The 14,361-nt window shown below is 39.1% G+C and overlaps 1 protein-coding gene across 3 annotated transcripts in view; it reads left to right on the top strand.

The window, feature by feature from the left end:
• The window catches only part of NDRG1 (N-myc downstream regulated 1), a 71,443-nt gene that overhangs the window by 47,287 nt on the left and 9,795 nt on the right, over window positions 1–14,361 (top strand). For 2 of the 3 annotated variants that reach the window (XM_069731942.1, XM_069731941.1), the window contains 8 exons: window positions 6,185–6,290; window positions 7,541–7,661; window positions 8,459–8,521; window positions 9,034–9,094; window positions 9,884–9,970; window positions 10,732–10,788; window positions 11,961–12,064; window positions 13,926–13,982. In XM_069731942.1, coding sequence (XP_069588043.1) covers window positions 6,185–6,290; window positions 7,541–7,661; window positions 8,459–8,521; window positions 9,034–9,094; window positions 9,884–9,970; window positions 10,732–10,788; window positions 11,961–12,064; window positions 13,926–13,982 — 656 coding nt within the window. Of the gene's footprint in view, window positions 1–4,147; window positions 4,231–6,184; window positions 6,291–7,540; window positions 7,662–8,458; window positions 8,522–9,033; window positions 9,095–9,883; window positions 9,971–10,731; window positions 10,789–11,960; window positions 12,065–13,925; window positions 13,983–14,361 lie in introns of those variants that run through there. The other variant, XM_069731943.1, reaches the window with a different exon arrangement.

The following is a 14,361-nucleotide window of genomic DNA, read 5'->3' as shown; positions in this document are numbered from 1 at the left end:
GCCAACACACTACCCCACATATATTCAGCATGAGCCCCCACACAGTCCTCCTTGATACAGTATCAGCCCCCTATATACAGTATGAGTCCCCACATACTCTCCCTAGAACACAGTATGAGCCCCCATGGTGCAGCACGGGGACTACTGTTTTCAACCCTTTGGATGTCTCAGTCTGCACTGGGAAATAATATGACACCAGCTGATTGCAATGAGGGCCAGGGCTGCCATCAGAAATTTCAGGACCACAAACAATCAAATTTCCACTGCCCCGTGGAACCTTCCAACATTGTCAGTAAATTAAATATGCAACTGTGATTTTATAATTTAAATTGAACATTGCTATGTCCTGTGTGTAAATATATACTAGCAGTGAATAAACAGCACATAGAAATATATACCAGCACTGCACAAACATAGCAGATCAGTATATACCAGCACTGCACAAACATACCAGATCAATATATACCAGCACTGCACAAACATCACAGATCAATATATACCAGCACTGCACAAACATAACAGATCAATATATACCAGCACTGCACAAACATAACAGATCAATATATACCAGCACTGCACAAACATAACAGATCAATATATACCAGCACTGCACAAACATAACAGATCAGTGTATACCAGCACTGCACAAACACAACAGATCAATATATACCAACACTGCACAAACAGTACATAATATATACCAGCAGTCCACAAACATAACAGATCAATATATACCAGCACTGCACAAACATAACAGATCAATATATACCAGCACTGCACAAACATAACAGATCAGTATATACCAGCACTGCACAAACATACCAGATCAATATATACCAGCACTGCACAAACATAACAGATCAATATATACCAGCACTGCACAAACATAACAGATCAATATATACCAGCACTGCACAAACATAACAGATCAGTATATACCAGCACTGCCCAAACATAACAGATCAATATATACCAGCACTGCACAAACATAACAGATCAATATATACCAGCACTGCACAAACATACCAGATCAATATATACCAGCACTGCACAAACATACCAGATCAATATATACCAGCACTGCACAAACATAACAGATCAATATATACCAGCACTGCACAAACATACCAGATCAATATATACCAGCACTGCACAAACATAACAGATCAATATATACCAGCACTGCACAAACATAGTACATAATATATACCAGCAGTCCACAAACATAACACATCAATATATACCAGCACTGCACAAACATAGTACATAATATATACCAGCAGTCCACAAACAGCACATGGAAATACAGTATGTACCAATGCCCAGTGCCATACAGGGCATATATTTAAAAAGAAAAATAAACTCTGACAAGAGTGGTGACTGGAACACATTAGAATATAAAAAGTAATTTAAAGAGTAACCGTCGTTTCTAATTTTTATTTCATAAATCAATAATACACGTGAAAATATGTAACTTAGTAATATATCTTATCAGAAGAATCTGTTTCTTTCTCTGCCAAACTTAATCAGTCATTGATCAGACAACTGTGGTTTTGGCAACAAATTAGGGGTGTATTATTGTAGCCCTTATGGGGCATTTCTGGATAAGACACTTAAAGGGGTATTCCCATCTCCAAGACCCTATCCCAATATGTAGTAAGTGTGATGATAATAATATTAGAAAATTCCTCCAATTAGCAATGTAGTATAGTTCTTCTGATTCGCTATGTCTCCTTCCTCATGTGCAGGCATTGCAGGACCTTAGATATCCATGGTTACGACCACTAGCAACTAGCTAACTAACTGCCACTACATCAGTGGACGGAACCATGGATACCTAAGGTCCTGCAATGCCTGCACATAAGGAAAGAGACATAGCAAATCAGAAGAACTATACTACATTTCTAATTGGAGGCATTTACTAATATTATTATTACACCTACTACTTATTGGGATAGAATCTTTGAGATGGGTGACCCTTTTAAAGGTGCCCCTGTAGTATTTAGGAGGGCAACTGTGGATGTTGCACTTAAGAGGGAATCTAGATGATTACACGTATGTAGCGCATGCAGGTGTACACCTAAGGGTGCATCTGTTTTTGGAAGCCTGTGGCACTTAAGAGGGCATCTATGGGAAAATTGTGTATATGTCACTTTTCAAAGATAAGACCCCTTTTGGGGCATAGCCATTGGGGTATCTGTTGACTTAAAGGGGTATTAGTATATTTTGTGGAGAGTGACACTCACACGTATGAGAAGTCTTAGCTTCCTATATATGGCCAATGCCAGCCCCCTACTACTGGCTAATGGGGGTAGAGGGTCACTGGTGGTCCTTCTCAGCACCAGACCATACTAGCGATCAATCATCTGTGGATAAGAGACGTATCGGGGGCATCTGCACATATACATGTAGGGGAAATCTGTAGATTGGGAATCCTTGGGTATTACACGTTTTTGGGGGCAACTGTGGATCAGACACTTCCGGGGCATTTGTGGATTAAATACTAGTTAAGGACATTTTTCGATAAGATACTGGGGGCATCTATAGATTACAAATTTTATGGGGCATTTTTGGTAAAACACTTTATGGGAACATCTATGGGGACATTTGTGGCTGCAGCATTTCTCTAGACATCTATGGATAATGTACTCTGAGGGGTGTTAGATTGAAGTGGGGGGTGATGCCCAAATACGTGGCAGTTGTCATGATCCAGGCCGGGTTTTGGTCTTCTCTCCTTTCCCGGTCTGGTCATGTCAGGGGTTAATTTTCCCTGCCTCATTCCTGTTTCTGGTCTGCTATTTATCTGTGCAACGCTTCATTTCTTCCCATATAATAACATTTACTATGCATAATAATAGAGGTGGAGTTGAAGATTCGAACCCAACCTCGGGCAACATTTCCATGGAGTCTTTATGTTCTTCCTATAATTCTTTAGATTTCCTCTGAACCTACAGGAGACGTACCGGTGCCGTATATCTGGCATAGGGATTAGTCTGAATGCTTACAATTGCTTGGATTGTTCTTGGTTACGTCTATGGACTGATTAGACAGCAGATGGCCTGTAGAGGGCGCCTCTCTCCTCTCTGGACACCTGTAGATATAAGGGTAATCAGTGCAAGGACTGGAACAGGGTGGAGTCACCGGTGTAGCAGCTGGTCACAAATATGATCCTGGCTGCTACATTCAGGATGGATTGGAGAGGGAAGGGTTTACTAAGTGAGAGACTAATTAGTAGAGTTGCAATAGTCCAGGTGAGAAGGAGTTAGCACAACAGTAATATATGGGGAGTAAAGGAAGGATATGACTCAAATATACCCTAAGTTACTACTACTGTAATACCAAGAACAGCTCATGGGGAGGAGAAATGATGTTTCTGGGGACAACACACTTTTTTTTTTTAGCTGTTGACCTATTGTGACAACCTCTACATGAAGACCCCTTGTGATTGAGGGGATGTGCTGCAGATGGACATTTTTCCTACAGTGGCTGCTACTGGAGAGATAAGGTATTACATGACCCCAATTCATGTGAATAGTAATATTCGATCGTGCTGTGTCCTCCAGAATGGAGTTTCTCTTTTCAGTGGCGCCCAACTCTGACTAATCAGTCGTACCTCATAATAGACATATGGACAGGCGTTGTCTTAAATTATCATTTCTAAATTTGCAATCTTAAGAATCACCTAATGTTACCGAGTCATGATAGCCTTTTCTTAATGGATTGGATTCTATATTTGATCTTCCTAGATTTTCGGAAAGGTCGGACTTAGTTGACCCTGCGGTGGCCCAGCGTCATAGTTGAGACCTGCCAGCACTAATCAGAATCACAGGTTGTTGTGGCCTTATACTCGGTGGGACGCTGCTCCACATCCCTGGCCGTGCCCTTCTTAACTGGCGATGGAGGGGATTTATCCTTGTGGCACTCTGCCAGCTCGGGGCCCCCATCTTTTTTCAGAGGCTGACCTTGTTTTGGTGTCTGAGCTGGATTGGGAGGGCGCTTGACATACGATGAACCTTTGACACAGATCAAGGTTAAGAATATCCTCATCCCAACTTAGCTTGTTGTGCAGGCGGTGCATGATGGGAGCTAGCTTATGCAAATCAGCAGGTGGGCTATATAAGCCTGTTCCATGGGACCTCTGTGTAAGCACTGGTCACACGCTGCTCCTCATCTCACTCCTCCATAATGGTGCTGGATGTGGACGACTGTGTCTTCTATACTACTAATGAAGTAAGTCAGAGGCCCTACCTGTATGTACTGTATATATGGTGGGTGCACTACCCCACTGAGTCACCTGATATCTATCTATCTATTATCTACATATCTATTATTTATCTATTATCTATATATTATCTCTCTATCTACTTTCTATTATCTATCTATTATTTATCTATCTATTATCCATCTATTATCCATCTATCTATTATCTATCTATTATCTATCATCTATTTATCTATTATCCAACATCTATCTAGTATCTATTATCTATCTATCATCTATCATCTATCTATCTATCATCTATCTATTTATCTATCTATCATCTATCTATTATCCATCAATTATCCATCTATCTATTAACTATTTATCAATCTATCTATTAACTATCTATCGTATCTATCTATCTATCTATCTATCTATCTATCTATCTATCTATCTATCTATCTATCTATCTATCTATCTAATCTATCTATCTATTATCTATATATCTATTAGCTATCTATTATCTACTTATTATCTATTATGTATTATCTATCCATCTATTATCCATCTATTATCTATCTATTTATCTATCTATCTATTATCTATTATCTATCAATCTATCTATTATCTATTATCTATCAATCTATCTATTATCTATCTATCATCTATCTATCTATTGTCTATCTATCTATCTATCTAAGGGGTTTTGTTGCTGTGTTTTTTCAATAATCAATTGTTTTTTTATGGGTGAAAAAAAGCTTCAAATACTCAAAAAAAAAAAAAAAGAAGTGACATGCTGCAGTTTGCAAAAACTCAGCAGTTTTCCAAATCAGGCAGGAAAATGAAACCGATGAGTGTATGAGATTTCTGAAATATCCTAGACTTTGCTGATATTGTAAAACACAGCTTAAAATTTGCAATAAAAAAACGCTGCAAAAACGCAATGTGTGAACATGGCCTACATGTATGAGAGCAGAGTGCGTCATCTAGAACAGCTATTTACGTATTTGCCTGAGTCCTGCGCTTGTTCCTACGTATCAAGTCATCCAGACCGAGTTTGTAGAGTAAAACTTTTCAAGTGCGAATTGAGAGGTCAGCGTCGCGACATTTAATCTATATCTCTATGGAGACACGAGCGCGGACCTTTTTCAGGGTTTGTTAGGTCTGTCCAGACGGATATAATCGAATGAAAGGACTTTTATCAGGAGAAACTATATGATGAAGTGAGATGAGATAGATAATAGATAATAAATAGATACTAGACAGATGACCATTACATGTAGCTGAGATTTTCAGAGCCTCTTTACTCCAAACTGTTATTTTCTAGGATTAGGAAAACATGGCTGCTTTTTCCAAAAATAGCGCCTCGCCTGTTCACAGGCTATGTGTGGTATTGCAAATCAGTCAGATTTTCTTTAATATACTTATGTACAGGCAGAGATAAGTTTTGATTCTCAGGTGTAACTTTATGGGCTTGTCTGATTTAGAAAACCCATTTTTTTTAATAAATATAATTGTGTAATGCCTCTTTTCTCCTGCGGAGGCGCTGCAAGGATATTGAACTCTTACCGCCAGGTTTCCCCAAAGATCACAGTGGATAGCTGGAAACTTTTGCGATCAGCTGATTATCAAGGGACCTTTCTAACAACCAAAGCAAATGAAGTCCTTTAAGGCTACCGGGCCCTAAGGCAAAACCTTCCACGGGGCGCCTGCCTACCATTTGTCATTTATAACACTGATGTCTTTATTTGACGGATAAATATAAAAATATATTACATAATGTTACTACATACAATAACATCGGGTTGGATATTCACTCAAATGCTCCTCCTGATTTCTTAAAAAAAAAACTTGGGCAGTGTCTTAGGGGGTCTTGAAGTTTGGGCTGATGTCCGGTCTTGCCTTAGACATTTTTGATGCAAGGCCATGGTCAATCGTGAATATGATAATTAATTAATGAAAACTTACCTGGTATCTTCCTCAGGAGCATGACATTGAAACAGCTCATGGAATCGTCCACGTCACCATGTGTGGAACGCCAAGACAGAATCGGCCCGTCATCCTGACATACCACGACATTGGACTGAATCGTAAGCAATGGGTTTTTCTTAATTCTAGTACTTCTATATGGCTTATGAATAGTTTCTACACATTTTAAACTTATATAATACGTCCAAGTTTTGTAAGACTGGATGCACGAACACTTAAGGGATCCATCTTGACTTGACTATATGCCTAGGGAACCCATTCATTGGTGACCTTGAGAAATCGTGTCCACTCTCTAGGGATAGTTTCCTCATACTGGTAAACTAATGGCAAAATATCTTCTCTTTGGTGATCCCAGCGTATAGTGTCATCATCTTTGTGACCTCGTGGAGTAATATCCAAACTCAATGATCCTATAGGGTAGATGGTAAAGTTGTGCCCCGTAAGGATTGCACCTGCCTAGTCAACCACTGGGATAGCATATAATCATGTCAAGTTGAGCACAAAGATTTGCAGGACCCAGGTCCAAGCAGAGATGTCAGTAGACTTGGCTTCTGGATTAGTCTTGTGAACCTTCTTCTACTTGCTGTTAGCCCTAGCTCCAACGTGATCAATGCCGTGACAACTAATCAAAAAAGTAGCTGGGGATGCCGTCAGGTAGGAGAAGGTTGGCACAGCTCTGGTCCAACCTCAGTAGCAGCTAGACCAGAGTACAGTGAATCATTTTGCTCAACCCTAGTGTCCATCTATTTGATGGCCCTTTAGTTAGTAACATCGCCCCATTGAAGAAGGATCAATTATGTGGCAGATCCATGTCTATGCTTTAGTGAATCCTTGGCTGGTATCCACTTCTTTGAGTCATTTCAGTAGTGTTCAATTCCGAAGACACCCGAGAACATATTAGCAGGACATCTCAAGACCATTGCTGTCACAGAGTGGCCCTTTTTTCTTAGTAGGTCCTACAAGGTAGGTCATGTTTTTAGTGGTGGCACCTGAGCCTCTGTGAGGCATAATCACATTTAGGGTGTTTTCATGCTTTGTTGAGCTCAAATACCAACAATTCTATGTGTGATGTGCCATGGTCAAAAGGTACTCTTGTTGTTTGCAATTTCATTAGGTTCACCCAAAGGTCAACAGAAAACCATGCATTGTGGCATCATTGTGCCAAAATACGTACCCAAATCAACCATATCTCAATTCTGTTGTTGGCACCAAGAAGTGTACATGCACAACAGACCAGTTTTGTTCTCCTTGTAAAGGCTTCCCACTAGTGCTAGTTGTCCAACAATTTTACCTTTTTGGAATTTTTCAAAACTATACTAACGACTTCACATGTTTATTTATTAACGTACAGATAAAACCTGCTTCAACTCCTTGTTTAACTATGAAGACATGCACGAAATCACACAGCATTTCTCCGTGTGCCACGTGGACGCGCCCGGCCAGCACGAAGGAGCTGCTGCTTTCCCAGCCGGGTAAGGGCGTAATGAGATGATTGTTATTTTGTTTCTCTTCCCAGATTAGTGACTTTGGAACATAAGAGGTTAATGGACCACTAAGCCCTGTCAGGTTCAATGAGACTTATCAGAATTAAGATTTAGCAATGATTAGCGTCTTCAGGATTGCTGCTCGGGAAATCACAGATAAGTACGGCTCAGTGACGAAGAAACTCCTATTTTGAGCATCGGTTTTGGACATCAACAAACAATGAGGCCAATTGCTAATTTTCTTTTTTTTATAAATTCTACTTTATATTTGAGGGAAACTAGAAGTTCTCCTTCCATTCCAAGATAAGAACACGGCTAATGGTGGACCTACCTTTATAGGGCTGTCAAAAAAGTCAGTGCCTGATGGTCATTGGGTTCTCTTCTTCTCATAGAGTGTCATTAAAAGTTGACCAAAGGAGGTCCGACCACAGAAGCTGTGAACAATTAGTTCCCCGTCCACATTACCTGGTCGTAATCATGCTTATCAATATTTCTTAATTATTTTGAGGTCTGAGTGGTCACCTATCTAAAAAAAAAAAAGACTGGTTAGAATTACCTTTGATTAGAGAAGTCTAAGTAGTCAGATCCATTGACCTTCTGCTGGTAGGCCCTCTCCTACAATGGTGAAGGCGGAGGTCACAGATTAATTGGATGCAATCGCATGTGTTGACTACTAGCACTAGGGACATCATATTGAAGACTAAGTTCACGTGGCTGGAGGCAGTTGCACCACTGGTGGAAACCAAGAAAATAAAAATCTAATAAATGCATTTTATTTTGCTCAGGTATGTATACCCTTCGATGGACCAACTGGCTGAAATGTTACCTGGTGTTATACAGCAGCTGGGGTAAGGACTCATCTGTGTTCATTTTGCTCTATCTCTATTTCCTCTGTATAACATTTTCCCTAAAGTTGGAAAAATAAGGGGTGTCCCTGTCTCTCTAAAAAGAACTCTTGCCCATCATCATTATGGGAGCCCTAAGTCTTTTATCAATGAGCTGCTGGCATGGAAAATGATATGGGTTACCCCCAATATTGGGTTATTGGGGTGGCAGTGCATGTAGGTTTGTGTTGAGATCCTGAGCGCCTTCCCTTCTAATGCTGTGCAAGCTTACTATTTAATTGGGACTCCTCAGGGGTGGAGCTAAAAGAGGTATTACTAGTCACATGATTTGGTTTTGGTACTGTAAGCTTCTTTTGGGCATGATTTTTAGATATAGGGATAGAACAGCCAAGCTACCATTTTAGAAATATGTATTTTCGTCATTGAGCTCTTGGCTAGATAGCATTTCCAACATGGGCGCTGAGACTTCTGTACTTTCTGCAGAATGTGATGTTTAATTCTTTTTGTGGTTGTAGTTTAAAGAGTATCCTTGGGCTGGGAATTGGAGCTGGTGCCTATATCCTCACGAGATTTGCTGTAAGTATCACTCGTCGAGATGCTGTTTCAATTCAGATTTTTCATATTTTTCTTTTAAACATTTTTTATCTACCCTTTTGAGAAAGCACCCACTCCTTAGATTAAAGGGGTGTTCTAGTCTTATAAAACATTAAGACCATAATAGGGGCCGTCTGCAGACCCTTGGTAATCCTTACCTGGATGTTATTGATATATTATTAATGTAATGGCCTTCTGCTCGATTTCGAGCCATGGTGACCTCATGGAGGACACTTTGTTGGAAGATCGATCGTGTGCAAGCCGAGATAGGTCCACCAAGGTCTTCTCCAATGTTATCTTGATTGTATCAAGCCATCAGGTTCCTGGTCTTCCTCGTCACCATGTTCCTTCTTTTCTTCTGACCTGGATGTTATTGATACTGCGGAGAAAATAAATTCTTGTAAGGGGTCCCTCACCAATCAGCGAGTATCTGCCTATCACTTCCTATGAACTGAAAGCCCCTTTAAGCCAACTTAACAGATTGTAAAATGATCAAGGGTTGTGCTTAATCAGGTCTGCTACATGTCACATGAAACATCTAGATCTGTGCCCAAGTCTAATCCAAGTTTTTTATTTTCTCCGCGGGATATAAAGTTTTCATTAAGATCCATTAAAGGGATTAAAAGGACTTCCGTAATTCACAACAAACCAGCTTGGAAATGTGCGTGAGCTCCAGCTGCAGCGACTCCGCCATGTGAAACGCAGCTTGTCGTTCCGTCAGTGGAAAGTTACTGGATTACTGATCTACATAAACAATTCTCTCTGTTCCAGCTGAACCACCCCACCATGGTGGAAGGCCTGGTGCTCATTAATATTAACCCCTGTGCCGAGGGCTGGATGGACTGGGCAGCCACTAAGGTAAATTGGAACCACGCGTTTTGGGCTCTTCGATAAGTCGCCTCTCGTAATGATTGCGTTTGCTTTGTCTTTATGGTCATGACTCTAGGTGACTATAATGTCTGATCTGGCCTCTTTATCCACTGGGGGAAGCTCTAAAAGTTCACTAATTTCTCATCAGGTGCCCATTTACATGAAAGAGGAGCAATCTAATACATTGACCCTTCTACTCCTCCAGATTAAGAACTCCAGATTTCATCAGCACTCAGGGTGGTCCCAAAAGGACCTCCCAGGGCTCCTGATAATATTAATCACCCTTAATAGGGAAAAGTGGTTGTCCACATGTCAAGAAGGAGAAACTTAGTATGGTGGGTCTTCTCTTCGACACCATCAGGGTGCCCCTGTCTGTGACATCTCCACACAGAACCAATTATTTGGAAACAGTTAGGGATGTCCTGGACGAAAAAAGGGCCAAGAAATCATAGAATCATAGAATGTTAGAGTTGGAAGGAACCTCGAGGGCCGTCATGTCCAACCCCCTGCTCAATGCAAATTTGCAACACCCTGCTCAATGAAATGGGATTTTCTGGGTAGCATTGGGGGCATCCCAAGTCATGGCAGCAGTAATGCTAAACCATCCATTAACTGGTCACAGGCGTACTGATAAATATTGTATCCTAATGGGGGCAAATGGCCAGTGAAGGATCCACTGGGCACAATTACCAGAAACATCCCTTTTTTTTCTAGAAGTTGTTATAACTTTTTTATTTATCGCTTCACAGCTCTCTGGCCTTACCCATGGATTGCCCGATATGGTGATTTCACATTTATTTTCCAAGGTGAGTTTATCTTAGTCAACAATTTATTTCAAGTTACTGTATATAAATCAGTTCTAGTAACAGTCTGGATTTTTTTTTATATACATTATATATTGACATTCTTTGCATTTTTTTTTTTTAAATAATTGTTTGCCGACAGTGCTACAGACTGGGCAATTGTGTGATCGGGACTTATTTTCAGGCTTTAGGTGTCCAGAGTCATGCCTGTCAATATCTAGCCTGCATATTTAAACAGGACCTGCCACCAGGTCAAAGGTGTCCTGTTTTTGCTGTCATTTTAATCCCATTGCTTATCTGAGTATTCCACGTTTTGTTATCTTCAAATCTGCTATATAGTTGCAGAGATATGGGTCTTTATATTTAGTGCTGATTTTTATGGTCATTACAAGAGGATGGGGTTCGCAGGATCCTCAGGGGCGTGTCTTAGGGCTGCTTTATATAATTACCCTGTTAATACCACCCCTTTGGTAAAGACCATAAAAATTAGCTCTAAGTAAAAAGACCCAAAGCTCTAGAACCGTATGGCGGATTTAAAAACAAAAACAAAACCCAAATACCAGAATATTTAGGGAAGCAGTGAGAATATAATAAAAGCAAAAACTGCCTCTTTTGACCAGGTGACAGGTCCTACTTAAGCCCTGTCCCAAGGGCCACCATAAGTGTTCCACTCCCTCAAACATTCAGGATTGCCCTCAAAATGACTCAATTTGTTTTTCCTATGACATCCCCAATACATGGAACTGCTTACACATTTTGCATTAGGGCCCTGGAGCCTCAAGTTAGGTTTTTATCATATCTTGGGGGTTTCTTGGGCCCCGCATTCGAAGACAAAAAGTAGGATAAATAAAGCACATGATTAACGGGAGAGCCAGATACTGTTTTGTGGCCCAGTCATTTCGGGATCAACCCTAATACAAATATTTCCCTATAAAAAAAAAAATCCCTTGATGTGATGGTAGAACATTAGTGAGTTGTGTAACGTGCAGAGACACACACTTATCTACATTGCAGGCCGCCGCATCCTGTCTCTGTCCCTGATTTTTTTTCCTCGGGTGAAGCAGCTTGTTTGCTGACCTAGTTTCAGAAATTCATAACTGCAGCCGAGTCCAGGGCCTATTCAGCATCTAATCATTGGAGCTTAACTCTTTTTTTTTTTTTCCTTGCGTATCTAGGATGAAATCCACAATAACCACGAACTAGTGCACACCTACCGAAAGCACATTCTAAACGACATTAACCAGAATAATCTCGCCCTGTTTGTCAAGTCATACAACAGGTAACAACGGAGAAAAATCTTCAATAATACTGTCTCTATAAATAACATTATAACTAGTGTAATACTGCACCTATGTACAAGAATATAACTACTATAATACTGCTCCTATGTACAAGAATATAACTACTATAATACTGCTCCTATGTACAAGAATATAACTACTATAATACTACCCCTATGTACAAGAATATAACTACTATAATACTGCTCCTATGTACAAGAATATAACTACTATAATACTGCTCCTATGTACAAGAATATAACTACTATAATACTGCCATTATGTACAAGAATATAACTACTATAATACTGCCCATATGTACAAGAATATAATAATACTGCTCCTATGTACAAGAATATAACTACTATAATACTGCTCCTATGTACAAGAATATAACTACTATAATACTGCCCCTATGTACAAGAATATAACTACTATAATACTGCTCCTATGTACAAGAATATAACTACTATAATACTGCCCATATGTACAAGAATATAATAATACTGCTCCTATGTACAAGAATATAACTACTATAATACAGCTCCTATGTACAAGAATAAAACTACTATAATACTGCTCCTATGTACAAGAATATAACTACTATAATACTGCTCCTATGTACAAGAATATGACTACTATAATACTGCTCCTATATATAGGAATATAACTACTATAATACTGCCCCTATGTACAAGAATATAACTACTATAATACTGCCCATATGTACAAGAATATAATAATCCTGCTCTCTATGTACAAGAATATAACTACTATAATACTGCTCCTATGTACAAGAATATAACTACTATAATACTGCCATTATGTACAAGAATATAACTACTATAATACTGCCCATATGTACAAGAATATAATAATACTGCTCCTATGTACAAGAATATAACTACTATAATACTGCTCCTATGTACAAGAATATAACTACTATAATACTGCCATTATGTACAAGAATATAACTACTATAATACTGCCCCTATGTACAAGAATATAACTACTATAATACTGCCCATATGTACAAGAATATAATAATACTGCTCCTATGTACAAGAATATAACTACTATAATACAGCTCCTATGTACAAGAATAAAACTACTATAATACTGCTCCTATGTACAAGAATATAACTACTATAATACTGCTCCTATGTACAAGAATATGACTACTATAATACTGCTCCTATATATAGGAATATAACTACTATAATACTGCTCTCTATGTACAAGAATATAACTACTATAATACTGCTCCTATGTACAAGAATATAACTACTATAATACTGCCCCTATGTATAAGAATATAACTACTATAATACTGCCCCTATGTATAAGAATATAACTACTATAATACTGCCCATATGTACAAGAATATAACTACTATAATACTGCCCCTATGTATAAGAATATAACTACTATAATACTGCCCCTATGTACAAGAATATAACTACTATAATACTGCCCCTATGTACAAGAATATAACTCCTATAATACTGCTCCTATGTACAAGAATATAACTACTATAATACTGCTCCTATGTACAAGAATATAACTACTATAATACTGCCCCTATGTACAAGAATATAACTACTATAATACTGCCCCTATGTACAAGAATATAACTAATATAATACTGCTCCTATGTACAAGAATATAACTAATATAATACTGCCTCCTATGTACAGGAATATAACCACGGTAATATATTACTGTATTTATGTACACTAATATGCATTTGTGAGTAGATATTTGTGGCCTGCACAAAAAGAACTATAAAATAAAGCACTGACATCCCTTTAAAAGATAATCCCAATAGTGAGGTCTTTTTTTTTTTTTTGCTTTCCACAGTCGAAGAGACCTAGAGATTGAACGTCCAGTGCCTGGATCAAACACAGTAACATTAAAGTAAGTTGATGAATCCGTCCAATTGTAAGCGAATAATCAGAGTGTTTTCCTTGAATGTAAAAACCATTATTCTTCATGTCTTCTATTAGTGATGAGTGACTTTGCTCGTTACTCGAGGTTTCTGAGCATGCTCGGGTCTCATCAAGTATTGCCGATGCTCAGATCCCTGCCCTGCACGTTGCGTTGCCTAAAGAAAGATGCAGGGATTGCCTGCCATACATAGTTAAACTGTAGCCATGTTTATTGGTTGTATTACAGCAACGATACATGCGGGGCATTGATCCGAGCATCAGCCGTACTTAGTTGAGACCCGAGCATGCTCAGAAACCTCGAGTAACGACCATACTCGCTCATCACTAGTGTCTATGTCTTTCTAAAG

Source organism: Ranitomeya imitator, chromosome 6, assembly GCF_032444005.1.
Source record: "Ranitomeya imitator isolate aRanImi1 chromosome 6, aRanImi1.pri, whole genome shotgun sequence".
Lineage (NCBI taxonomy): Eukaryota > Metazoa > Chordata > Amphibia > Anura > Dendrobatidae > Ranitomeya > Ranitomeya imitator.
The sequence above is the reverse complement of the archived record's forward strand: the minus strand, read 5'-3'. Positions and strand labels throughout refer to the sequence as shown.